Below are 26,782 nucleotides of genomic sequence, written 5' to 3' on the forward strand. Positions count from 1 at the left end.
ACATTGACAGCTTCTGCTGTCCAGCTACTGAGCACCTCCTCCCAAATGTCCTACTGGTACTCAGACTGAGCACATCCAACACTGAGCTTGTTCTCTCTCTCCAAGGAGGCCTGCTCTTACTTCTCTGTTGTCTGTCCAGTTAATGGCACCACCATCCACCCAGTGGCCCGAACCAGAATCCAGGGTGCCATTCTGGGAGGAATGCATCGTGGTGATCGAGAGCACCGGGCCTTGGAATCGGACCTGAGTTTGAAACCTGGCTCTACCACACTTGCTGGATGACCTTGGGCAAATCACTTCACCTCTAAGCCTCAGTTTCTTCATCCACAACATGAGAATAACAGTAGAGCCTAACTCAGATGGTTGCAAGGAATGAAACAGTGATGCACAGAAAGGCTCAACAGAGTGAACGCACTTGGTCAGGGAAACGGCAGCGGCACCAATAGGCATCAGTGTTGCTTTTGTGACTCATCCCATTTTTCTCACCTGTCACCGAGTCCTGGCCCTGTGACCTCCCAAAAGCTCAAACCACCCACTTCCCTCCACCCTACTGCTGCAACTGTAAAAGCCTTCAGTGGCCACACATTGCCCTCACTGTCAAACCCAGACTTGAGCTTGGCCTGCAGGGCTTTTCAGCCCCTGCTTAGTTTGCCCACTCCATCTCTCTCCCTGCTGGCCTTCCCACCCCTCATTCCTAAAAGAAACCTGGGATCCAGCTCTCCCTGTGCAAGTTTGCATTCCCTAAAGATTATATGGGCCCATTCCCCAGTCTTTACACTTGCTCCTCCTGCTGCCGAAAAGGTGCTAGTCTCACTTTCCAGGATTATCCCAGTCACCTTTCAGGACCCAGTGAGATACTCCCTCCTTTGGGAAGCACCCCTGATGGCCCAGTCTGGGTTCCCAGAGCATCTTGTGCTTCCCTGTAGCTCTTGTCACTGTCACTCAGAATTCAACAGCATGTTTGCATGTTAGTCTCCCCCAACAGACTTCTCATGCACAGCTGAATTCTGCAGAGCCCAGCCCAGTGCTTCACAGTCAGTGGTCAAGAAGTGATCGTCAAACAAGATTGAAAGACCTAGGAACTGCAGATCACACCTGGGTGTGCTGAGCCAGCTCTGCCACTTTTCTAGCTGTGTGACCTTGGGCCAGGTCTTTATTCGTTCCAGAGTCAAGTGTACTCATCTGCAAATTGAGGATAATGGCACAATAAGGGCAGTTGTGAGGATTAAATGAGATGTGAGAAGGATCAGGCTCGTGGCGCATTACAGAAAGTGTGTTCTATGTTCTCCTCTCACTACCAAATCGCATGTGGTTCCATGTCACTTCCTCTAATTTGTTGTTTTCAGACTTGTTTAGCAGCAGAGCTCTTTTTTTGCAATTGAAATCCTCCACGGAACCTCCAATCTTAACAGAATTGGCTGTGCTGGTGTAGGGGAGGAGTGATGTGGAGGGCCTTCCAGTCCTTCGTTCTTCCCTGTGGCCTCAGATCTCTGCCGTGGCCTTAAACTCCATGGCACAGGGCTGGAAACACTGCTCCAGACCGAGCTGCTTCCACACCTGAGTACCACAGTGCCAAGTCACAGCCTCGTCAGCACCTGGGGGAAGGGACATATGCTCTCTCAGGTGTCCTGGCAACACTGTGAGGTATAGGTAGACTATTTTTCTCCCAAATATACCAAGGGGGACAGTAAGGTTCAGAGAGAGTAAGTGATTTGTCCAAGGTCCCACAGTGGTGGTACTAGTCCATCGCAGAGCTCTGCTGGGGCACAGGGTCACCCCTTTAAGTTGACTGTGAGGTGGTGGCAAGCCTCTTTTCTCTCCCCAGTTTCCTTTTCCTCCCCCTCCATTCCCAGATCAGCTAGAAATATGTAAAATGGTGGAAGTCATCCAATCCCTGGCCCAACCAACACCACTACCTCCTTCCCATGGGCTTTTGACATCTGTCTCCCGTCTCCCTTGAAAGGCATCCTTGGCCTGCTGGTGTGTGGGGGTTGGGCAGAGGGGTGGGGTGACTCAGAGCCCACAGACTTTCCACTTTCATTCTCCAGAACTGGGTCTGTCAACACTGACAGAGTTTGGCCTCCCAGTTCTCACCTGGGCAGAGGGGGGGCTGCTTTTACATCTTGCTGTGGGGCCCCATGTAGCTGTCCAGTGTATGCCATCGGGCACACTTTAAGCAGGGCTTGATGACTTGAGACAGCTGAATGGTGAGTGGCCTTTGTATGGAACTTCTCCCTCTTCCATAGAACCCATACACACATTCCTGCCACCCAGAGCAGTCTGACCTACCCTGGTGGTCTCACAGCCCCAACTTACTTCTTGAAAGGCCTCCCATGATGTCACAGCTTTTTTTCCCTACTACCAGCAGAATTGGAGAGAATGCCTCTGTAGCAGCCATCTCCCTCACCTGCATCCCCACTTTGGTCTTCACTCCAGAATTATTGTCTGCCTTTTGCAGAGGAGTCCACTGAGACTCAGCAAATGAGTGAGTTGTTTTAGTTCAGGCCAGGAAGGCAAGGTGCAATTAGCTGCATTCTTATCCCTTTGAGTCCTAGTGGTCTTGGGCCCTAAGACTGACACTGGGGCTCTGAATGAACAAACTATAAAACCTTTCCTCTGTGAGTTTAACTGTCTCATCCCCAGAACATGTACCTATCTAATTGTATTTCACCCTCACTCCTGCAGGGTGGGTGAGCAGGCCTGGATGACAGGACCTTGCCTTTAGCCAGTTAGTTGCAAAGCCAGGCCCCAGGCTGATGTGTCAGGTGTCACATTGTGCCTGGCAGCTGCCAGGCCCCAGCTGAAACTGCTGCTTATATTGGCAGGAAAAGGAGAAGGCCCACTTGGCAGCAGAAGCTCTAAAGCAGGTGAATCGAAGTGTTTCTGGAAGCCGGGAGCCAAGGCCTACCAGGGAGAGGCTCTTGGAGTGGCCTGACCGGGAGCTGGATCGGGTCAACAGCTTCCTGAGCAGCCGTCTGCAAGAGATCAAGAACACCGTCAAGGATTCTATCCGTGCCAGCTTCAGTGTGTGTGAGCTCAACATGGACAGCAATGGATTCTCTAAGGAAGGGGCTGCTGAGCCAGAGCCCCAGAACCTATCCCCCTCAAACTTCAATGGCTCATCAGAGCAACGGCCTGACATTAACCTTGACCTGTCCCCTTTGACTTTGGGGTCCTCTCAGAACCACACGTTACGAGTTCCAGGTGAGCCAGCCCCACCATGGACAGAAATGAGAGGCTCTCACCCACCATGGACAGAGGTGAGGGGGCCCCCTCCCGGTATCATCCCTGAGAATGGGCTGGTGAGGAGACTCAATGCAGTGCCCAATCTTTCCCGGGTGATCTGGGTCAAGACACCCAAGCCAGGCAACCCTAGCCCTGAGGAGCCAAGCCCAAAGGAGGTTCCCAGTTTCAAGCAGGAGCTATCTGAGCCTGTGGCCTCAAGTGGAAAGCCGCGGAAGGGCAAGAGACAGGGCAGTCAGTCCAAGAAGAATGAGGCGAGCCCAGCCCCCCGGTCCCCAGCTAGCCTTGAGGCTCCCAATGCCAAGGGCCAGACCCCCAGCTCCAAGCACCCAGGCAAGGCCCCAGAGCCTTCCAAGGTGGGCAGCTGTGCTGAGGCTGGAGAGGGGAGCCAGCCAGGACCAGGCTGGGCTGGCAGCCCCAAAGCTGACGAGAAGGGCAGCTCCTGGCGAAACTGGCCAGGCGAGGCCAAAGCACAGCCTCTGGAGCAGGAGTCTATGCAGCCCCCAGGCCCAGCAAGGCCACAAAGCTTGCCACAGGGCAAGGGCCGCAGCCGCCGGAACCGCAACAAGCAGGAGAAGACGGCCGCCTCCTTGGGTGAGTGCACCAGGAACTGAGTGGTTAACCCCCCACCCAGCCAGGCCACAGGGTGGAGGGTAGACCTCGTGTGTGGGCAGTGCTGCCCCGAGAGCATGACCCCAGAGGCCTGGCCGTGGGCACTGAGCCCTCCTGGCTGTGTCTTCCTAGACGATGTGTTCCTGCCCAAGGACATGGATGGGGTGGAGATGGATGAGACTGACCGGGAGGTGGAATACTTCAAGAGGTAGGTGTGAGGATGCCTTCTCGCCTACCCTCACTCAGCCTGACACCCTGGAGAGGCTCTCCCCCAGCAGTCTATCTGCTAGAACCCAGGTATCCACAAGCAGGGCACAGCATCTGGGAAGGTGTAAGGGACAGGGAGAAGGAGGCATGTCAGACCCCAAGAACCAGAGCTTTCTCTAGCTTTGTTCACTTGTTTATTCACTTGCACATCCTCTGCCCTGCCTGGGCTGATTTCTGGGCTGGAGGCAAATCAGATAGTCTAACAGGGAGAGAGAGCCATAAACACACAGTCCAGCGGTAAGTGCTGTTGGAGGAGTAAGGGCATGGGGCTGTGACGAGACAGCTAGAAGTGGGGCTGCAGACCAAGCTAAGACGTAGGAGTGGGCAGCACTCCCAGAAGAGGTGGGACCCAAGCTAAGACCTGAGAGAGAAGAACAAGTAGGCCAGGTAAAACAGGGCCTTTGTGACAGAGGTTTGTGGCTGAAAGCAACACACAATAACCTAGGGGAGAAGAAAAAAGCCCAGTGTAGCCAAAGGAAAGTACAGTGTGAGGAGTGACTCTGTATCCTGAGGCAGTGTCAGTCTCTTCATAGATTGTTCCCTAGGCTCGTGGACACCCTGTCCAGAAAGCCAGCAACACTCTCATAACCTGCTAGATCCTGATACCCTGGAGCCAGGGAGGCTGTACAGAGCTGACTTGGTTCCTTTAGTGACCAGGACACATGGATCTGTGGCTCCAGCAGGGAGAGGGGGAACCTCTGATTATGCTTTTCTGGTGTCTCAAATATAATAGGTTCTGTTTGGATTCTGCAAAGCAAACTCGTCAGAAAGTTGCTGTGAACTGGACCAACTTCAGCCTCAAGAAAACCACTCCCAGCACAGTTCAATGAGGTATGGAGACCCCCAAGTGTTGCTCTGTACTCCGTCTCCTTAGGTTCTGTCATGTTCAGTGTCCCCATGCTGTGGGGCACATAGAGTTGGACTAGTGGCCTGCCAGCCCTGACCCCTGTACCTCCACAGTGACAGCTACCCTCTCTGAAGATATAGGCCCCATCTCTTCTCCTGTGGCCACTCACCCCTAGGCCTCTGTCCTTCCATCTCTCCTTCCTGGGCCAGACCCTCCTGGTACCCCTCCTGCCTGTGTTCCTGAAGGACCCTTCCCACACTGCCAACCCAGGGCTATCTCCATCAGGCCTCTACTTCCCTTACCATCTGCCTCTCAAATAGCTAAAAGCAGCCTTAATCCGCAGAGGACTACCATCACCCCTGACATTATTAGCCTCAGGGATGAGTCTTACTTGCCCGGCCTAGTAGGCCACTTGCTACCAGGTTGCTTCCCAGCTAAAGCCGTACAAGAAGAAACTAGCCCCAAAGAATCAGTAAGAGGATAGATGAGCTAGACCAAGGCTTTGGCAAGGTCACTGAGGAATGGAGGACTTGGTAAGTGCTCTCCCCAAATGAACAAGCCCCATGAATAAATTAATAGCTAAGCTGCCTCCTGAAGAAGAGACCTGGCCTCCAGCTGGGCTCGGGGCTCCTCTTCCAACCACCTATACAGGTCCTTTTGTGTGAAATACTGACATATCAGATGATGTTCTGGACTGAGAACAGAAGACCGAGAACCATAATGCAGGAGAGAAGGGTGGCTGGCAGGCAAGCAGGCCTTGATGGTGGGTTTGCAACCTAATGGCTGTGCAATGCCCTATCTTAACCCTGTGCTCTCCCTGGGATCAGGCCTTGCTGGCTGGCAACCACAAAACTGCCCTTAAGGCAACAAGAAACCAGGGCAGGCGAGCTGAGCTCAGGAACCCCCAAGATGTCCTCACCTGTCTTCCTCCTGCTCCTCTCTGAGCCAGGGCAGTAGACTTCCCAGACCCTCAGCCGAGTCCCCTTGTCCTCTCTTGGGTCAGGATTCCCCACCCTTGATGCTGGCCTCAGCCCCCCAGGAACAGCCAGAGAGCCTGAAGCCAGGGCAGCCTGGGGCTTGGCTCCCTATGGCACCTTAGGTTGCCTGGAGTCAGGTCTGTCTTTAGATTCACTTCAGTCCCTCTCTCTGAAGGGACTAGGCTCCTTGATCTTTTGCCAACTGAAAAGTCCACATCCTAAAGAGCTTCTGCCAAAGTCAGGGTGGCCTCCTGCCTCTTTTGTCCACTTCCACAGGATCCAGGAGTTATGGGAACCCCAGGCACTTTCATTTGTTGCCTGTTTTGAGAGAAAAGGGGGCACACCTCCTCCCACAGCCCAGTGCCCCACTCAGCCAGGAAACCTCATTGGGCCATCTTCTCTCAGGGACTCCCTCTTTGGTTGATCTCTTTCCCAAGACAAGAGATGTTCCCTCCCTGCCTCACCCCACCATAAGGGCTCTCCATTGACCTTTCCCACCCTCCTCAGAGTGAGATTGGGAGCCCTGAGAGTGAATGAAAAAGCAGTGCTGGCACAGATTCAGGACCTAGACTGGGCTGTGTACCGGAGCCTGAGGCAGGAGTCAGAGTGCTTATGCTGCCTCTCCCCTACCTGTCCATAGGAAACCAAAGGCCAGAGTCTGGGCTCTTACACTACCCTGCCTTGGAAAGATGCATTACAGGAGAGCTGTTCCTGGCAGAGTCTTAACCTGCGTCCTCTGCTGTAGGTAATCAAGGAAGACTATTCAGGATGCTCAGCTTGAGGAGCAAAAATAGCAGGCAGCAGTACCTGCCCATGGGGACCCATGGAAACCCAGAGCCAACACAGGGAGGCTAGCCATACTTTCCTGTTTTCTCAGCCCCTGCCGGGTCAAGCTTCTTCAGGGTGTCCTGAGACCCCAACTGCCAACTGAAAGTCTGCAGTTTCTTCTTCCACATCCCTACGCCCCTGCCCAAGATCCTTCCTGCTCCTCGCCATCTTGGACCAACCAAAAGTTGAATGGATGCTGTGCTGTGCTGGGGCCTCTCAGGACCTCCGCAGAGCCACTTCCTGGTGCTATGCAGCCTCCTCACTCAGAGCCTGGGGGCTGGACTGGCCTGTGGGCTAGGGGCTGATGGTACTGCTGGCCCAACACTGCTCTCTTTGTGTTTGTTTTTGTTCTTGTTTTTCAATTCTTTACTTTTGATACTGTGAAGATCTTTCCTGCCGAAAGATAAAACAACATTTGGACACAGAGTCAAGTGTGTTGGTGGTTTTGCTGGTCTGGGGCAGGGGTGAGGTGAGGAATGTACTCAGAAGCATGGGATCTGCCTTGGTCATTAGCCTCACTGAGCACATACTTTGTGTCAACAGTTTGGTAGTTTCCACTTAATTCTCACAGCGGTTCTAAGTGGGACTGTTATCCCATTTTACAGATGAGAAAATTAAAGCTAAGACAGGAAAGTGACTTTAGCGCACTCATTTTGGCTAAGAGCCTGGGCATGTATAACAGCAGCATCTCTGCACTTTGCTCCTGTTGGGAGGATTCTGGTATATGACCTGGAGCAGCCCCTTCCCCAGGCCGTGTCCCCTCTGCAAGATAGAGGAGTGAGACTGTCTTGGCAGCTGCTATGAGAAGGGATCTGGGAAAGGCTTGAGGCCTTTACAGACTATACACCTGTAGCCTGGGTTATTGACCATTGTCAAGGGAAGTTAAGCACATGGAGTTTATATCAATTGGATCTGACTTTCTAATGGAAATGAGACTTGTAGCCTAATTAACTTGAGAGTTGAGGATGATGAACCCTTCTATAAAGTAAAACAAACTACTCATTCCTACGTCCCATCTCCTGCAGTGGATCTGGTTCGTAAATTCAGATTTTAATACAATAGATTCGTTTATAAATGCCTTGCACACATTTGTGCTCTAGCTCCTTGCCCCCATTTTCTAAATCTGGCACTTAACCTGAGCTTATGTGGGGAGCAGTGGAGGCTGTGGCCACACAGTTACTAAGAGCCCTTTATAAGAGTGTCAAGAGCAGAATCAGAGACCATTCCCTCCCCCTTCCTTCCTCCCAGGTTGAACCTCACCATGGGCAGTCAGTGCCAGCTTCCTCTTCTAAAGAAGTTAAAAAGCATCACCCACAGGCTCACAATTCCTGGTCTCTGGCCTTTCCTAATCCCCAAGGAAGTATGCATATGCCCCTGTGAAACCTGTCTCTATATGTATTATCTGTGTTCCTCTCTCCCTTCAACTCTTGCACCAGGCTCCTGCCCTGCTGCTGAACTGGCATAAGTATCTAAAATTCTGCCTCATTGTTCAAAAAGTGCATGTCTGATCAAGGAGCTGCTTTACCTACAGAGAAAGACCTGTGGGTGGTATTCAAAGCCATCCATGCCTGGCCTCCCAGCACTTTACTCCAGCCACACCAGATGACCTCAGTCTCCTAGGCCTAGCACCCTCAGGTCTCCTAACTTCTGCTCACATGTTTCCTTCTTTGCAGATTACCTTTCCTTCATTTCCTGCTTATCCTTCACATTCCAGTTGAAAGGCCATTCTTACTATGAGAATCCATTTGCCTGCCTTGTGACATTTCCAAAAGTACTACTTTATCTGTCTTAGAATATTTCTCCTTAACCTCAAGACCTGTTATATTTCTGTCTCAACTAATCCATAAACTCACAAGCCAGGTTTGTGTCTTCTTCATCTTTTATCTGCTTCAGCACTGTGCACAACACCCTGTACATGCTCATAATAAATACATGAATGAAGGAAAAAATTGTAGTGAGGGATCACTCCTCTTTAAAAGTCCCTAGTGATGGGTGCCTGGGTGACTCAGTCCTCAGACTCTTGATTTTGGCTCAGGTCATGATCTCAATGTCATGAGATGGAATCCCGCCTCAGGCTCCATGCTCGGTGTGAAGTCTGCTTGTGCTTGAGATTCTCTCCCTCTGCCTCTGCTCCTCGTTCCTGCTCTCTCTCTCTCTCTCTCTCTCTCTCTCTCTCTCTCTAAACAGGCTCTGGGCCCAACCTAATCTATCCAGCGTTAGCCCTGGCCGCCGCCACCCCATAGCAGTTGGGCACACGATCAGTTTGCTCCTTGAGGAATCTGCACTTGCACACGCCCAGACCCTCACTCCTGCAGGACGCTCAGTCTGAAAGCTCTCCCTTTCCTCCACTCCCTGTTCCGAGAGTCTATACCTCTGGAAGCTCAGAGGCACGTCTCTCCAAAGCCTTCTCTGGTTCCCCAGGCAGTGAGCTACTCTAACCTCTGTTGTAGCACAATAATAATCGCTCCGTATGTATGTACACAGACCCTCCGCGAAAAAACAGTCACTCGCATTTAGCCCTCAACTATTCTGAAGATCTGTGTCCTCTCACACTGACGAGCTTGCCAGTCAGCTGCGGTGTAAGTCTATTGATTTTTCCACAAGCCACACACGCCCCACCCCCCGCGCCCATGCCCGACATGGACGTGCCGGATGACGTCAGACGCAGATGAGCGGTCTCCACTCAAGAGCCGACCTTTCCCTAGGCTTGGTTTGAGCCTTTAGCGCATGCTCCAAGTCACCCAGCGTCCCATAATGCATTGGCTGACGCCTTGCCCTCGCTCCTGGCAACAAACGAGCCGCCGCGCTGGGGGGACTCCGACAGCGCCCTGCCGGGGCCTCAGGGGCAAGTTTGTCCCTCCGCGCGACCCGGCACTCCGAGGTCGTTGCTAGGCGCCCACGTTCCGCTTCTCCACATCTGATTGGGCTTCACTCAAAAGTTGAGGCGGGGTTTCCCCGGAGCGCGCATGCGTGCAGCGAAGAATGGAGGACTCGGAACCCGAACGGAAGGTAGGAGCGAGGCCAGTGTCCGCGCGGGTGGCCGGCGGCAGTGAAAGCCGGAGCCTGAGCTTTCCTCATGTATATCTGCAGCGGGCTCGCACCGACGAGGTGACTGCTACCGGAAGCCGCTCCGAGACGGAGGATGAAGACGACGAAGAGTACGTGCCTTACGTGCCTTTGCGACAGCGCCGGCAGCTACTGGTGAGGGCCCGGTTTGGAAGAGGAATGAGGGCGGGGGAGGGCGGGGGGTGGCCACCAGTGGAGCGAGCTGTCAGTACTTGGGGCCGTGACCCTGCGGCTAGGAGGGACGAACAACCTGACCTGAGGGGTAGGGCAGCTCCACGTCGCAGGGTGCAGGTCCTTCTCCCAGAAGCCAAGATCCTGACATAGGGCCCCTGGGCCCAATGCTTCGTTGTGTCTTGGGCTGGTCTCTGAGGGGCGCTGGTGGAACCTCAGCTCCAGAAGCTACTGCAACGAAGACGCAAAGGAGCTGCGGAGGAGGAGCAGCAGGACAGCGGCAGCGAGCCCCGGGGAGATGAGGACGACATCCCACTGGGCCCTCAGTCCAACGTCAGCCTCCTGGATCAGCACCAGCACCTCAAAGAGAAGGCTGAAGGTGAGCTGGAAAGCAGCGGGGACGCTCAGCTTGGTGCAGTGCTCTGGTGCCTCTCTGACTTCTGCTGCTTTCCTCAGCCCGCAAGGAGTCTGCCAAGGAGAAGCAACTGAAAGAAGAGGAAAAGATCCTGGAAAGTGTGGCTGAGGGCCGAGGTATGTTTATAGCCAGGGCAGGGTGGGGAGGTAGACTGAGCGTCCTCCCCCAACCTCAGGCATGTTAGTTAAATTTGAAGGGCCTGCTCTGGGAAGCAAGACCCAGCCCTGAGCCACATCTGTCTCCTCAGCCTTGATGTCAGTGAAGGAAATGGCCAAGGGAATCACATACGACGATCCAATCAAAACCAGGTATGTTATTCAGTCTGTAGGAAGGCAGTCACTGTTACTTGGAATGGTATATGGCTGAGGCTGGCAGGGACACCCCAGAGCCAGCTGTGGGCCTCTCTTGACCCCCACCACCTACTCACAGTTGGACACCGCCCCGTTATGTCCTGAGCATGTCTGAAGAGCGGCATGAACGCGTTCGGAAGAAGTACCACATCCTGGTGGAAGGAGATGGTATCCCACCACCCATTAAGAGCTTCAAGGAAATGAAATTTCCTGCAGGTACCTGGGAACTTTGGTAGTCAAACAACTGTGAGGTTGTGTCCCAGCCCCCACTGAGCTCAGCATCTGCAGTGATGGGTCTAGCCAGTAGAAATAGAGGGATTTAGGTTTGAATTTCAGTTGCCCCAAATGTATCTGTTCACTGTCTTCTGCCATTAGGGAGCTTCAGTGGGTAGGTGACATTGGCCTTAAACAGACCTGGGTGCAAACCCTGCCTCTTCTTATGCTAGGTCTTGGACAAGTATTTTTCTCTCTCTTTCTGTGGGGTAACTTGAAGAGGGTAGTGCTAATGTTACAGCTCTACAAGCCTGATAAACTGTCTGTGAGACACAAGGATGATATTGAAGTTCTTTTCCATAGCCATCCTGAGAGGCCTGAAGAAGAAAGGCATCCACCATCCAACACCCATTCAGATCCAGGGCATCCCCACCATGTGAGTATGGACCTGGGGGCCCTGAAGAGGGAGGTGATAGGGAGGAGCGATCACTCGGTGTCCATCTGGAGACTCATTCTCTACATTCTACTGAACCTGATCCTCAGGCCTGTTCTCTCCAACAGTCTATCTGGCCGTGACATGATAGGTATCGCCTTCACGGGTTCAGGGAAGACCCTGGTGTTCACATTGCCTGTCATCATGTTCTGCTTGGAACAAGAAAAGAGATTACCTTTCTCCAAGCGTGAAGGGCCCTACGGACTCATCATCTGCCCCTCGGTAAGATAGATCAGGCTAGAGGGCAGGGCAGAGACAGGACTGCTTTCTGGTGCCAACCTCTGCCCTGTGCCTACAGCGGGAGCTCGCCCGGCAGACCCATGGTATCCTGGAGTATTACTGCCGCCTACTGCAAGAGGACAGCTCCCCACTCCTGCGCTGCGCTCTTTGCATCGGGGGCATGTCTGTCAAAGAGCAGATGGAAACCATTCGACAGTGAGCACAAGCACCCCTACCCTGTGGGCTTCTCCAGAGCCCCTAGACAAGCTAAAGCCCCTAGACAGGCTTTGTTTTAGCTACTCCTAAGACCCTTACAGAAGACCTCTGTGGACCCCTTGTTTTCAAGGAGTTCCTTATCTAATCAGTTGGGGTAGGACAGAAGGCTGTGGTAACATACTGTGGGAGCACAGCAGATGGAATGAGGTCATCTGGGAAGGTCATGAGTCAGGACATTCCTGGCAGAAGACAGAGTTGGGGGACCCAGGGTGTCCAGGAAGGTCAGGGTCATTCCGTGTGACCCATTATGGAGGCTGAGGCACTAGGGCAGGGCTGGATCCATGGCCTTTCCACCTGGTACAGTCCCCCAGAGACAGTGCCAAGGAGACACTGCCCTAGACCAGGCTCTGAGGTCATGGACAGACCAGACACACGTCCTTCTTTCCAAGGCATTCCTGGTCTCAGGGACAATTAGATACAGAAAATATTAATTTAGCCTACCAGAAAAGCGAACCCTTCAACACCTACAGAGGGAGCTGTGAGAGCACCAACTGTGGCCTATGTGGAGATCAGGACAGCCCTCCTTGGGGGCAAGGGGAATGACCTTGAAGAGGGAAAGGTGTGCTAGGCAGAGTTGATCATTGCTGGGGAGGAGCTCTGGAAGGCTGCAGCCTCTTCCAGAAGAGCTGTGTTTTGCAAGTAGGAGAGGGTGATAGAAGTGATAAGGAGAGAGGAAGGAGGCCAGAGGGCAAAATGAGCAGAATGCCAACACTTAAGTGCAAGGACGGGCAGGTAGCCCTGATCTCAGGGCCTCTTCTTGATCCCCAGTGGTGTGCACATGATGGTGGCCACCCCTGGGCGCCTCATGGATCTGCTGCAGAAGAAGATGGTCAGCCTAGATATCTGCCGCTACCTGGCTCTGGATGAAGCTGACCGCATGATTGACATGGGTTTCGAGGGCGACATCCGCACCATCTTCTCCTACTTCAAGGTGCCCATCCCATCCTGGCTGGGGCATCCCTGCCCCCAGCACAAAACATTCAGCCATGGCAGGCCCTGAGGCCTGGCACTACCCACCTACTGGCCCTGCACTGGGGGGCTTCATCCCAGCTACTTGGCCTTCCCAGGCCTTACCTGCCCTCAGTTTTAGCCCTCTCTTCCTCAGGGCCAGCGTCAGACCCTGCTCTTCAGTGCCACCATGCCTAAGAAAATTCAGAACTTTGCCAAGAGTGCCCTAGTAAAGCCTGTCACAATCAACGTGGGGCGTGCTGGGGCCGCCAGCCTGGATGTCATCCAGGTGGGCAAGCGCTCCTAATGAGTAGAGTCTCACTCGTGAGGGTTGGATCTGGCTAGGTCTCATAAAAACTCTTGGAGTAGGGTTGAGGGGCCACCTTGTGGGCACCGAGGGTTTCATTCAAAGCCCCAGCCCTTAGCAGGAAGCATTCTTAGGGCGGCCAGCCCTTTATAGCAGGAAGCTTCTGGTATCCTACTGGCCAGGATTGGGGGCCCAGGCACTATGACTGAGCCATGGCTGGTGAGCCCATTCAAGGCCCACCTGACCTGACTCCTGTGGTGGCAGGAGGTGGAATATGTCAAGGAAGAGGCCAAGATGGTATACCTGCTTGAGTGCCTACAGAAGACACCCCCACCCGTAAGTGCAGCCAGCCAGCCTGGCCTAGGATCCCTGGGATAAGGGGAGGGGGTGGTGGGCGCAACATGCGCAACAATGCTGGAGAGAAGGTCGGGCATGCCCTGTTGAGGCATGCCACCCTCATGACTGAAGCTGGCCTACCTGGACAGGTGCTCATCTTTGCAGAGAAGAAGGCAGATGTCGATGCCATCCACGAATACCTGCTGCTGAAAGGGGTCGAGGCAGTGGCCATCCATGGGGGCAAAGGTCAGGGGTTAGTGCATTCCTAGGCATAGGTTTTGCTGCCATTGCTGCCCCTCACCTAATCTCTTTCCCTGCCCAGTGGGCCTACCACTACTCCCCAGTCTCCTGTTACTCTAACAGCTCCTGCCTAACCCTCCACAGACCAGGAGGAACGGACAAAAGCCATCGAGGCATTCCGGGAGGGCAAGAAGGATGTCCTGGTGGCCACAGACGTAGCCTCCAAGGGCCTGGACTTCCCTGCCATCCAGCATGTCATAAATTATGACATGCCTGAGGAGATCGAGAACTACGGTGGGGAGCTCGGGGTCAAGGGTGTGGGCTAGGCCCCCAGACCCTGGACAGTAGGCCAGAGGCTCTATTCCTCTCTGCAGTGCATCGTATCGGCCGTACCGGGCGCTCAGGAAACACAGGCATTCGCAACCACTTTCATCAACAAGGCCTGTGGTAAGGCTGCCATCAGGGCCACCTCAGCTGTTCCCTGGGTCCTCTGCCTGTGGCTACCCAGGTCCTGGCTGCAGGCCACAGAGTTCCTAATACCCTAATACCCCCACAGATGAGTCGGTGCTGATGGACCTCAAAGCCCTGCTGCTGGAGGCTAAGCAGAAGGTGCCTCCTGTGCTACAAGTGCTGCACTGCGGGGATGAGTCCATGCTGGACATTGGAGGTGACTGTGGGCTGGGAGACGCTGGTCCAGTGGGGGAGTTAGGGGGAACACCACAAAACAGGTCCATGCTGCACATCATAGGACTTGGGGGAGGGATCTAATGGGAAACCAAAGTCTGGGGTGTGGTGCCTGGTCCTGCAATCACACGGACTCTCATCCTTGTGTCCCCAGGAGAGCGTGGCTGTGCCTTTTGTGGGGGCCTGGGCCATCGAATCACTGACTGCCCCAAACTCGAGGCTATGCAGACCAAGCAGGTCAGCAACATCGGCCGCAAGGACTACCTGGCCCACAGCTCCATGGACTTCTGAGCCATCTGTCGTCCCTTGTCTCTGAGAGGCTTCAGTCTCCAGCTACCAACCACATACACCAGCCCCCTGGACAAAAAGCCAGCATCCTTGGCCCAGCTGGCCTGGGCTGGGCCAGGCTGGGCCTGGCTGCCTGCTCCCTGTGTCCCCCAGAATTACTATTTTTGTTCCCCTTTACCCCAGGCTATCATTAAAGCACAAGCCCCTGGTCTCAGCCCAGCCCTGCCTCTGTGTTTCGCTGCCTGATCCCTGCTTCCTGGGCAGCTCTCACCCTCTGACCTCCATAGCCCCTCCAACTCAGGGAACTAGTATCTCCCACCACTACTGCCAACACTGGGCCTGCTGGGTCTTAGTTGTAGGAAGGGCCATGTAGCTGGGGCCCCCTGCTGGGAACTCTGGGTATGACCTCTGGGCTAGCTGTATTTGTGACTAAAGGAGAGACTGCATTGGTGGGCCAAGGGGAAATGGTTGGGTTTTCTGGTCTCTGGTTGGCTCTTATAATCTCCAACCTTGCCCCAGCCTCCCCCTTCCTGTCTGTTGTATGAAGCTCCTGGGGCCCCTTGGGAGGCGACTTCCTGCCTCAGCCCCCCTGCCCATTTGCCAGTGCACACTGCCCACAGCCCACAGACTGCCAGTAGAGAATTCTCTATTCCCCTTGCTGAGAGGCCAGCAGATGCCACAGGACTGCTATTCAGGCCACTAGCACTCGGTGACCTCACTCTGTGTCCAGCTCCCTGCTGGGCTCAGGATCCAAGCAATCCAGGCAAACACCTGTTGGGAAGCTCCTAGGTAAGTGGGAGAGACAGGAGATAGGAATAATTGGGGGTGGCAGCAGGAGACTCCTGGCAAATGGAGTAGGATGTCAGCATCTGGCGAGGGACAGGCAGAGGAAGAGCCACTAGCAGCACATGCTGTATCCCAGTAGGACAGCCATTGCTCAAGTCACAGTTTGTCACTTTGTGTTTGGCCTTAGGCAAGTTACTTAATGTTTCTGAGCCTCGATTTCCTCATCATTGAAATGCAATGAGAATGCAAAGGACAGGGTGTCCTAATGCTGGAGCTCAAGGCTGCTCAGGCTGCAATGGACACAAAGCCAGGTGGGCAGGCCCTTGGAAAAGATTTCCTGCTGACACCCCACATGTGACCCTAAATGGTATTACTCAGCCTGGTTACCCATGCTTTTGTAAAAGCGACATTGAATGACATGAGGCTGTCCCCAGAATTCAGACTCATAGCCCCAATAGTAGCCTCTAGCAAGGTGAGGCAAAAAAAGATGCCTGGCAACAAGCAAAGTTTAAAAAGAGTATGTGAGCTCTCCAGGACCCACTGGGGGCATGCCACCCATACATGACCGGGCCATGCTGCGAGGACCGGAGTTCACTGATTGGGCCCTTGTGCTCAGCAAAAGTGAGAAAGTGGGGCCTCCCAGGGTTAGAGGCAGCCCAGCGATCAAGTTGAACAGTGGTAAGGGGTTCCCTGGAGGCACTGGGCTGAGGCAATTGGAGGCCGGAACAGGGCACCTTGGGTGCCACGCTGAGGAGCCCAGGCTATGCCCCAGCGCAGGGGGGCAGTCGAGAAAGGCTTGGGAAGGGGAGAGATGGGTTGGTTTGGGCTCGGTTGAAAGGACCACAGTGGGACAGTGGTTCAAAGGGGAAATAATGAACAGGGATGTAAAGACGGGACCAAGTGAATATTAGAAACAGTTCTAAAATAAGCAGAGCGGGACTGAGGCTCAAGAGAAAAAGCAAGGAACTGGCCAGTCTGGCTAGAGGGGGGTCCTGGGGCAGGGACGGGGCTGTGGGAATATCAGGCGCTGGGGTATACAGCTGCCCTGCACAGAAGAGAGGTCAGAGCATATGACTCACAGTCAGCTGACCCAGGTACAGGCCTAGGTCATCTGCTCTCCAGTAGTCTGAGGCCCCTGCCAGGCCCACGTGAGCATATGGGGCCCCAGGACCCAGAGGAAGGTATATGTGACGTCCCCACCCCCTATCCTACCTCCTTTACTGAAGGACGGACTCCCCTCCCCCCAGCCCTGCAGCTGCCTCTCTGAACAGAGGGAGGGGGAAGTGGCCAGAAGGGGAAGTGTGAGGAGTTCCCCTCTGGCCTGTCACCAGTCTCCTCAGGCCCTCAGAGTGGCAGTCCTGAGGCCTGGCAGCGGCCATGGAGCCTCTGGAGACTCCCATCAAGGACGGCATCCTCTACCAGCAGCACGTCAAGTTCGGCAAGGTGGGGACCCTGGCTGCCCAGCAGCTGCCCAGGGCGGTAGGCCTCTGGCCCAGCCTCAGCCCACCAAGACCTGGGAGAATGGGGAAGGGAGTCAGGGTGGGTGACCCAACCAAGGTGCTGGGGAATAGAACAGAGCCCCATTCTCAGCTTGAGTGGGTTGGGCTGAGTGGGCCTTTATGAGAGCCAGCCCTGTTCAAGGATGGGGAAGCCAAGAGTGGGGAGGATCTAAGAATCCAAACCTTGGGGCAGGGCTGAGCTGAGAAGCTGACTGACCTGATAGCCTTCCGCCCCATGTTGTAGAGGCACCAAGGCCCCTGTAGAGAAGGCTGGAGGCTTAGTTGGAGGATCCCTCCGACCCCACCCCACATAGGAGGGCTCAGTCCCTATAGCCCTGTTATGGGACATAGTTGGGGAGTTTACGTCTCCCCAGGCAGGAGGCCCTGCACCCTCATAGCTCAGCTGCAGCTGCTGCCCAGGGAGATAAACAGTCTATTTCCTTTGCTTTATGCTATTTGCATGTTTCCTTCCTTGCCATCATGAGACTGAGGCCTCCTTCCTGGCTCAGTCCTTGTCCCATGGTCCAAAGGGACCTGTTCTTTGGTGAGGAAGGGAGTAGGGGCACCAACATAATGATAGTATCAGGTGGTCTGCTTTAACTACTAGATACTTCAGAGACATAACCCAGTAGAAGCCCCAACTTTGTGTACTCTTAGTTTTTTGAGATGGGGGTACTAGTGCTCCTGGAGGTCAAAGGCAATTGGTGGGGTGGATTTGAACCCACAGCTGCCTGGCCCCAAGCACAGACTCTTCCCCCTGCTGGTCTGACCTTGGCAAGGCCTCCTTCTCTATGGCCCTGAGGATCTGAGGGAAGCAGAGGCCAGCCTGAGTGGCCAGGAACATTTGCTGAGCAGTTTGTGCTGAGCTGAGCTACAGGGAGAACTGCCACTCAAGGGTCTTTTCCCCCATCTTCACCTCCCACAGAAGTCCTGGCGGAAGGTATGGGGTCTGCTATATGCAGGAGGACCATCAGGTGTGGCACGGCTGGAGAGCTGGGATGTCCGGGATGGTGGCCTGGGGCCAGCAGGCGACAGGTCTGCAGGACCCTGCCGGCGTGGGGAACGGCGGGTCATCCGCCTGGCTGACTGCGTGTCTGTGCTGCCTGCTGATGGTGAGAGCTGCCCCAAAGATACTGGTGCCTTCCTGCTCACCACCACAGAGCGAAGCCACTTACTGGCTGCCCAGCATCGCCAGGAATGGATGGGCCCCATCTGCCAGCTGGCCTTCCAGGTGAGCATAAGGCGGTTGGGCAGGGCATCCGGGGCCAGAAGTGGACTACCTGATACCCCCACCTTGTTCATCTCCGTGGTCACTCACATCCTGGCACTCAGCTAGTACCTGCCAAGGACCCACAAGCCTAAGGAAATAGCCCCCTAAATCCATAGAATGAATCTCACATGGCCATTCATGCTGTGGAGAAAATGAAAGGCTGGTGGGACCAGGAATGAATGGTGGGTTGTTAGATGGGAAGGCCTCTTCGGAAGGGGCAGTAAGCCCAAGTCCTCAAGGACAAATAAGAACTCACCAAGCAAAGATCTGAGGCAAGGGTGATCCGGACACTGAGGCCTGAGGAATATCCTGAACGGATGGAGTAGCAAGGGCAAAGGCCCTGAAGCAGGGAAAAGTTTGGTATATCAAAGAGGTGGAAAGGCCACCATGCCTGGAGGGTAAGGAGTGGGGAGGGAGCCTAGGAGGAGGCAAAGTTGGAGAGTTTGGTGGGAACCAGCTGAAACTACTTTGGGCCACATTTGGAGTTTGGGGTCATATTCTGAGAGGAGAAGCCTTTGGAGGAAGTTTTTGGGAGCCAGGGACTGAAAGCTTTAAAGTTTCATAGAGGGATTCCTGGGTGGCTCAGCGATTTAGCGGCTGCCTTAGTTAGGCCCAGGGCGAGATCCTGGAGTCCTGGGATCAAGTCCTATGTCGGGCTCCCTGTGTGGAGCCTGCTTCTCCCTCTGCCTGTGTCTCTGCCTCTCTGTGTCTCTCATGAATGAATAAATAAAAATCTTTGAAAAATAAAATAAAAAAATAAAGCTTCATAGAGTCTATTATGGACCAAAAGGAAATGAGCCTAGTTCCTCAAAAAGTTAAACATAGAGTTACCGTATGACCCAGCAATTCCACTGGTAGGTGTATACCCAAGAGAATTGAAACAGGTGTTCAAACAGAGCTTGTATGAGAATGCTCAGAGCAGCATTAATCACAATGACTCAAAGGTGCTATTAACTGATGAATGGTACACCAAATGTATTCTATCCATACAAAAGAATATTACCTGACCATAAAAAAAAAAAAAAAAAAAGAATGAGGTACTGATACATGCTAATACCATTAATGAACCTGGAGAACATCATGCTAATTAAAAGGAGCCATACACAAAAGACCATATATTTGTATGATTCTATTTATGTGAAACACCCAGAATAGGCAAATCTATAGGGAAAGCAGCTTAGTGGCTGCCAGGGGCTAGGAAGGGGGAGTGGGTAGAGACTGCTGATGGATTTTAATGTGGAATGATAAAAAAAAAAAAAATTCTGGAACTAGGGGCCCCTGGGTGGCTCAGTTGGTTAAGCGTCTGCCTTTGGATCAGGTCATGATCCCCGGGTCCTGGGATGGAGCCCTGAACCCTGCATGTCAGGCTACCTGCTCAGCAGGCAGGAAGTCGGCTTCTCCCTCTGCCCCTCCCCCCGCTTGTGCTCTCTCTTTCTATCATAAATAAATAATAAATAAATAAATAAATAAATAAATAAATTTTTTAAGAATTCTGGAACTAGAGCAGGCCCGGTGGTGCAGCAGTTTAGCACCGCCTGCAGCCCGGAGTGTGATCCTGGAGACCGGCGATCAAGTCCTATGTTGGGCTCCCTGCATGGAGCCTGCTTCTCCCTCTGCCTGTGTCTCTGCCTCTCTCTCTCTCTCTCTCTGTGACTATCATAAATAAAAAAAAAAAAAAAAAAAAAAAAAAACGAGAGAGAGAGAGAGGCAGAGACACAGGCAGAGGGAGAAGCAGGCTCCATGCACCAGGAGCCCGACGTGGGATTCGATCCCGGGTCTCCAGGATCACGCCCTGGACCAAAGGCAGGCGCCAAACCGCTGTGCCACCCAGGGATCCCTCTCTTTTTTTTTTTTTAAAAGATTTTATTTATTTATTCATGAGAGACACAGAGAGAGAGAAGCAGAGACACAGGCAGGGGAAGAAGCAGGCTCCAAGCAGGGAGCCCGACGTGGGACTCGATCCCCGGACTCCAGGACCACGCCCTGGGTCGACGGCAGGTGCCAAACTGCTGAACCACCCAGAGATCCCCTCTCTCTCTCTCTCTGAATGAATATATATATATATTTTTTTAATTCTGGAACTAGATAAAGGTGACCATTGCACAATCTTGTGATTATACTAAAACCACTAAATTGTATACTTTCAAATGGGTTAAATGGTAAATTTTACATTGTGTATTTTACCACAGTATTTTACATTTAAAAAAAAAAAAAAAAGGAAATGAACAGGAGCAAAAGAGCAAGGAGACCAGTGAGGAAGCTGTTGCACGTGACCCTGGCCATACTACCATGGGCCAACATGGTTATGGTGGAAGTGCTGATAGTCAGAGCTCAGAGGATGTAGGGGATGAGGGGCTGGGAAGGGGAGATGGTGAAAGAGGCCTGGATGGAGTAGCCGTTCACTCACACGCGTCCCACCCCTCTATCACTCCAAGCTATTAGGGACACACACCGGCAGGCATAGCCCCTGGCCAAGCACACATGCAATGGGCTTGTCCTCTTATGTGCCCCTACTTTACAACTCATGGCACCCTCAATGGGGAGCCTGGGGGGTTGCAGGTGGGGAAACAGAGGGGTGCCCAGGGTCATGCAGTGTGTCACAGGCAGAACTGGCAGTGGCACCCAGGTCTCTGGATGTCCTTGCTTGTCCTGGAGTCCTAGGTTACTGGCCCCGGGGACAGGATGTGGAAAGAGGAATGAGGGTGAGGGCTCTAACTTCTGACCTTGTCTCATTCTCCAGGGCACAGGGGAGTGTTCCTCGGGACCAGGAGAGGTAGAAGCTTCCAAGAGGGGCTTGGTCCCCATGGAAGAGAATTCCATCTACTCCTCCTGGCAGGAAGGTGAGTCAGAGAGGTGCAGGGGCAGCCTCAGCTATCCTGCAGCCAGGGCTGGGACCTGTGGGGAACCCACGTGGCTATACCTGATGCCCTCGCCACCCTCCTGCCTGCAGTGGGTGAGTTTCCAGTGGTGGTGCAGAGGACCGAGGCTGCCACCCGCTGCCAGTTGAAGGGGCCCCACCTCCTAGTGCTAGGCCAAGACGCCATCCAGCTGAGGGAGCCCTCCAACCCCCAGGCCCTCTACACCTGGCCCTACCACTTCCTGCGCAAGTTCGGCTCTGACAAGGTGAGGTGCCGGGCAGCCACCCTATTCTGCTGGCCCTGCTTGGGAGGGTGGCAGGTTGAGGGGTGCCCAGGTCCCTCTGCCACTAACCCACCCATACCACCCCAACCCTGTGTCCAGGGCATGTTCTCCTTTGAAGCTGGACGCCGCTGTGACTCGGGTGAGGGTCTCTTCGCCTTCAGCAGCCCCCGAGCCCTCGACCTGTGCAGGGCTGTGGCCACTGCCATTGCTCGCCAGCGGGAAAGGCTGCCAGAGCTGGCTGGCCCCCGGCCCTGTCCTCTGCCTCGGGCCATCTCCCTGCCCTCCCTGGACCCACCAGGAGAGCTGCGGGAGGTGCCCCCAGGCCTTGAGTTACAAAGCTCCCGCAGGGTGCGCCTGGCTGAGCCCGGCCCCCAGAGCCTGCCCCTACTGCTGAGCCCAGCACCCCAAGATGAGCCACCATCTGGGCTCTATGCATCAGTGTGCAAACGGGCCAGTGGGCCCCCAAGCAATGCCGAGCACCTCTATGAGAACCTAGGCATGCTGGAGGCAGGCTCCATGCTGCCCAGGGATAGGGACCCCGAGCAGGAGGGTCCCAGCCACCGCAGCCCCCTGGCCAGCCCTATCTACCACAACAGTGAGGACCTGGGCTGGCCTGGCTCCACCCAAGACAGCAGCCTGGAGGCCCAGTACCGGCGGCTGCTGGAACTGGAGCTGGGCGACAGTGATGAAGCTGGGGCCTCCAGTCGTCCCAGTGTTCACTCAGGCTTCAAGGCCAAGCTGGTGACGCTGTTGAGCCGAGAGCGGAAAAAGGGCCCTGCCCCCTGTGACCGGCCATGAAAGCCCTTGATGGCTCTGCAACAGCAGGAGAGAAAGGTGCTCTGCTGTCCCTGGGCCAGGGCAAACAATGGACATCCAGAACACACCCCCACATCCACTCTGGCCTGTGGGGATGAGGCAAGCAGGCTGGGGAGGACCTCTCGTGTATCCTGCCAGCCCCTCAGTGTACAGTGTACAGATTTGCTGGTAATAAAACCTCCCAGCTCTGCTCTTGGTTCCATCTTGTAGCTCACAGTATATAGCTTCTCACTTCAGCTCTTCGCAGTGGCACTCACCGATCACACAGACACACACCTTCACTCGCGTGCATTGTAGCAAACATCAGTGCCCTGTACTGGGTTCTGGGAACACACACCGCCTGGATGTGACCTCTGTGACTCATGTGCTCAAGTCCACTTGCACAGATGGGTGGGATGCAGGTCATTATGACCCATGTAGTCCTGTGCAACAAAAATGACTGGGACAATAAAGCAGGAGGGAAAATTGGGCTCGCCAATGAATGAGGTGCCCTCTGAATTAAGTGTGAAGGGCAGGCAGGGCCTTACCAGGTGGGCAGCAAGCTCCAGGTCTTCCCTGGCTGACAGTGGGTTATGCACTGGCCCAGAGATGAATGGAAAAGCATGGTCACAGAGGACACCCAGGGGCTGAAAGGGAGTTGGTGGCCAAGCATGAGGGTCTGACCATCCTGCGGTGAACGAGCTTAGTCTCATCCTCAGCAGAGAGAGAGATTATGTTAAGAGCAGTGTGGAAAACAAATTTGAGGGGGCCCAACTGGAGACCAAGTAGCCTGAGCTGGGGAGGAGGTAGTGGGTGGGTGGATGGGGAAAGGGTAGGTGGAAGGAACTTCAAAGATTTGCCCCACCAAAACACCTGCTCCCCACTAAGGCTCAAAAATGTGTAGACAGTTCTGGAGAACCTCAGGCCTCAGTCTCCTCAACTGCCAAGGACAGAAGTCAAATTACCCATCAGGCATTCCTTTTTTTTTTTTTTTTAATTTTATTTATTTATGATAGTCATACAGAGAGAAAGAGAGGCAGAGACATAGGCAGAGGGAGAAGCAGGCTCCATGCACTGGGAGCCCGATGTGGGATTTGATCCCGGGTCTCGAGGATCGCGCCCTGGGCCAAAGGCAGGCGCCAAACCGCTGCGCCACCCAGGGATCCCCCCACCAGGCATTCCTTAGAGTTTTACTGCATGCCTGCTTTGTGCCAGGCACTGGGGACACAGCCATATTCAAGACAGCGAGGTCCTTTTGTTTTTGTGTTTTGTTTTGTTTGGTTGTTTTTTAGAGAAAAAGTGCATGTGAGCAGGGTGGTAGATGGGCAGAGGGAGAGGGAGACAGAGAATCCTCAGCAGGCTCCATGCTCAGCTGCCTCAACTCAGGGCTGGATCTTGTGACCCTGAGATCAGGACCTGAGCAGAAATCAAGAGTTGGGCGCTGAACCCACCCAGCCACCCTGGTACCCCATAAGACTGAGGTTCTGTTCTCGAGGACCTCACATTCCAGAGGGAGATAAAGCAAGTCTCTTGAAGACTGTAGTGCCCTCATGGTAGTCCTGCCACCATCCCTGAGGCCTCCATGCACAGAAACATCATGCCCCCAGGAATCTTGCCCCCAGCCCCTTGACCACAACTCTGCCTTAGCAGTCCATGCCAATAGCACATCCTGAACCTCTTTATGACAGTGCCACTCCGTCTTCACCATCTTATTCCCCCTTTTTTTTTTTTTCTTCACCATCTTATTTCCAAGCATCCACCTCTGGCCACCTCCTTTATTCCTTCCAGCCTACTTCCTCTAGCTGGCCCATAAAGTTCCGCCTCAGCTACACTGACCTCCATGACCCTTTCCTTCCCATCGGTGCAGTTGCTGTCTGCCATACCATCCTTGTCTGACTTCGATTCTTTGCCCCACCGATGGAGCAACCCCCTGGTGTTCCTCTCTTCTTCTGTCTTATCTGTCTGGCAAAGTGCTCAGCCTCAGGTAAACCCAGCTCCCCTCCATGCCTGCACCCTGGCAACGGCCATGCCCAGAGAACTTCACATAACCAGGCTGACCATATTCTCTCATGCTGTGATCTTAAAGCTCAGATAAACAGCCTCTCCCAAGAGACCCTACATCCCAGAGTGGGTTTTTCCCTTCCCGAGACCTTCTCACTTTCTCCTCTCCATCCCTACCCGTTCTCATCTCAAAGAAATCCTAGAGAAATCACAGCTGACAGAAGTGAACACCCACAACCTCCCACCACCACTTCACTGACTAGTGCACCAGCAGCCACACTGTCTCCCTCCAGCCAGACAATGACAGAAGTGTCTGCTCCACAGCCGGCAAGCCCTGACCCCAGTGCCTCTCCCAGCTTAGCAAACTGAGCCATCCCCTCCCCTCAGCCCATAAATCCCACCACCATCATCCTTTCCAGCAGCATGCAAACATGCTCCATAATTTCACATCTATTTTTCTTTTTTAAGATTTTATTTATTTGATGGGGAGCGAGAGAGCACAAGCAGGGGGAGAGGGAGAAGCAGACTTCCCGTTGAGCAGGGAGCCCAGATGATGCAGGGGCTCGATCCCAGGATCCCGGGATCATGACCTGAGTCAAAAGCAGATGCTTAACCACCTGAGGGCCCCCCGGCCCCCCAATTTCACATCTTTAAAGGAAACTTTTGACCTCTCCTGCTTCAGCCACCTCCCTGTTCCCTTTTCCTCATCACAGTGAAACTACTCAAAAGAGTCGTTGATTGCTTTCATTTCCACTTTCTCCTACTCTCCCTTTAGCCAACTCAAGTCTCCCCATGGTCCCCACTGATCCATTACATCGCTCTTATTGGGATCATCAACTTGCTTCGTCCCCAAAACAAAAGCAACATGGCCTCCCCAACTTCTCAGCAGCGCTTGACATCCCTTCTTAAAACACCATCTTCACCTGATTTTCCTCCCTCCTCACGAATCTCTCCTTTCCAGCTTCTGCTGGCTCCTTGCTTGCTAGAGTTGCTAGAGTTCTGCCTGGGGCTCTGGCTTCAGACACAGTGCAGCTCAACCCTGGCTCCACACAGAATCACCTGGAGCTTTTTTAAAAATGCTCACAACTGGGCCTGCATTCAAGGGCTGAGATTTCATCGGTCTAGGTGAGGCCTGGGCACCAGTGTCCAGTTTTTCAATCTCCCAGATGATTCTGGCATGAGTCCAAGGTGGAGAACCATTGCCCTAAGTGAGGCAATTCTGTCTCCAGATCTCACAGACCATCTAAATGCTCACAACTCCCAAAGGTATATCTCAGCACAGACCTGTCTCCCTGAACTCCAGATTTAAGAATCCAACTGCACACTAGACTTCTGGAGGTCTGAAAGACTTCTCCAAATGCAATGTGTGAAAGGAGTTGTGGGCAGTGGGGTTCTGTGCAGTGCTGACCACAGAGAGAAAAGTTTGGATGGATGTTGTTGTTAGAGTCATGGGAAGGTAGATTTTGGCCCCACTTAAGCGGGGGAATGTCTTCTCTATGACAGGGAGAGTCTTCCCGTGATCTATCAGGCTGCCTGCCATAAAGCAAGCTGAGATCAGGAAGCTCCCGTCAGGTTGGCTGCAGCAAGGACCCCACTACCCCACAGGGCAAGCCAGCCCTTCACAGCCCAGTAAATCCCAGGACACACTGAAGGTCACCCAGAGAATTAGGGTCATGGCCAGAACTGGAACCTAGGACTCCGGGTCTCTGGTCTGGCATGCTTTTGTATTACAGATCCAAGCCCCTTTGGTTTATGGCAGTTTTTGTGAGATTCCAATCAGCCTATAAAAGAGAAAGTCTGTGGGGCAGCCTCGGTAGCCCAGCGGTTTAGTACTGCCCTCAGCCCGGGGTGTGATCCTGGAGACCCAGGATAGAGTCCCACGTCAGGCTCCCTGCATGGAGCCTGCTTCTCCCTCTGCCTGTGTCTCTGCATCTCTCTCTCTCTCTGTCTCTCTCTGTGTCTGTCATGAATAAATAAATAAAATCTTAAAAAGAGAGAGAGAGAGAGAGAAAGTCTGCAAATCTCCAGGATTCTAGGGCCTCATCCTGGAGGTGCAGGTGTTGTGGACACTAGAGGGCACTGTGTCCTAGCCTGGGGCCTATTCCTCCCCTTGGGCTGCGGTTGCAGGGAACATTGGTGGCTTCATTCAGGCCTGAGCCTTGCACAAGCCAAGGAATGGGACCCTAGGGTCATCTGCTGGAGGACTGCCAGGACCCCCAGGCTGCCACTTGTTCCTTACTATTTGCTGCTTCACTTTCTCCATCCTCCCTTCATCTGTCATTCACATCCACTGTGTATAGGCACTGGGGGAAATGGTGGACAAGACAGACAAGTCCCTGCTCTAATGGGACTGACATTCTAATGAGGACAAAAGACAATGAAGAAACAAGCACCTGATATGTCAGATGGTGGTAAGTGCTACAGGGAAAAATAAAGCAGGGTAAGGGACTAAGTGCCCAATGTGAGTGACGTGTCAAGGGGCTATTGTTTTAGATAGGATGATCAGGGAA

General features: G+C 53.7%; 3 protein-coding genes across 24 annotated transcripts in view; all 3 read left to right on the forward strand.

Annotated features, from left to right (window-relative positions):
- Window positions 1–7,200, forward strand: part of FAM193B (family with sequence similarity 193 member B) — a 35,028-nt gene extending 27,828 nt beyond the window's left edge. For 17 of the 22 annotated variants that reach the window (XM_038534614.1, XM_038534611.1, XM_038534607.1 and 14 more), the window contains 4 exons: window positions 2,826–3,837; window positions 3,988–4,063; window positions 4,856–4,953; window positions 6,824–7,200. In XM_038534614.1, coding sequence (XP_038390542.1) covers window positions 2,826–3,837; window positions 3,988–4,063; window positions 4,856–4,952 — 1,185 coding nt within the window. In that variant the 3' untranslated portion in view covers window position 4,953; window positions 6,824–7,200. Of the gene's footprint in view, window positions 1–2,825; window positions 3,838–3,987; window positions 4,064–4,855; window positions 4,954–5,620; window positions 5,733–6,586 lie in introns of all 22 variants that reach the window. The other 5 variants (XR_005358103.1, XR_005358104.1, XR_005358101.1 and 2 more) reach the window with 5 other exon arrangements.
- Window positions 7,201–9,528: 2,328 nt separating this feature from the next.
- On the forward strand, window positions 9,529–14,999 carry DDX41 (DEAD-box helicase 41). The gene is given in 18 exon segments (XM_038534623.1): window positions 9,529–9,783; window positions 9,865–9,975; window positions 10,231–10,390; window positions 10,468–10,542; window positions 10,674–10,734; window positions 10,856–10,992; window positions 11,353–11,425; window positions 11,551–11,704; window positions 11,781–11,917; window positions 12,746–12,908; window positions 13,083–13,214; window positions 13,497–13,568; window positions 13,718–13,814; window positions 13,953–14,102; window positions 14,183–14,226; window positions 14,228–14,255; window positions 14,365–14,475; window positions 14,647–14,999. Coding segments are annotated over 18 exon segments (1,869 nt in total). The 5' UTR covers window positions 9,529–9,756; the 3' UTR covers window positions 14,784–14,999.
- A 1,648-nt stretch (window positions 15,000–16,647) lies between these two features.
- Window positions 16,648–22,494, forward strand: DOK3 (docking protein 3). Its single transcript, XM_038534624.1, has 5 exons — window positions 16,648–17,009; window positions 17,991–18,296; window positions 21,076–21,175; window positions 21,286–21,458; window positions 21,576–22,494. Exons 1-5 carry the CDS (start codon window positions 16,944–16,946, stop codon window positions 22,272–22,274), a joined length of 1,344 nt encoding a protein of 447 aa, XP_038390552.1. The 5' UTR covers window positions 16,648–16,943; the 3' UTR covers window positions 22,275–22,494.
- The last annotated feature ends 4,288 nt before the right edge of the window (window positions 22,495–26,782 follow it).

This window comes from Canis lupus, chromosome 4, assembly GCF_011100685.1.
Source record: "Canis lupus familiaris isolate Mischka breed German Shepherd chromosome 4, alternate assembly UU_Cfam_GSD_1.0, whole genome shotgun sequence".
Classification (NCBI taxonomy): Eukaryota; Metazoa; Chordata; class Mammalia; order Carnivora; family Canidae; genus Canis; species Canis lupus.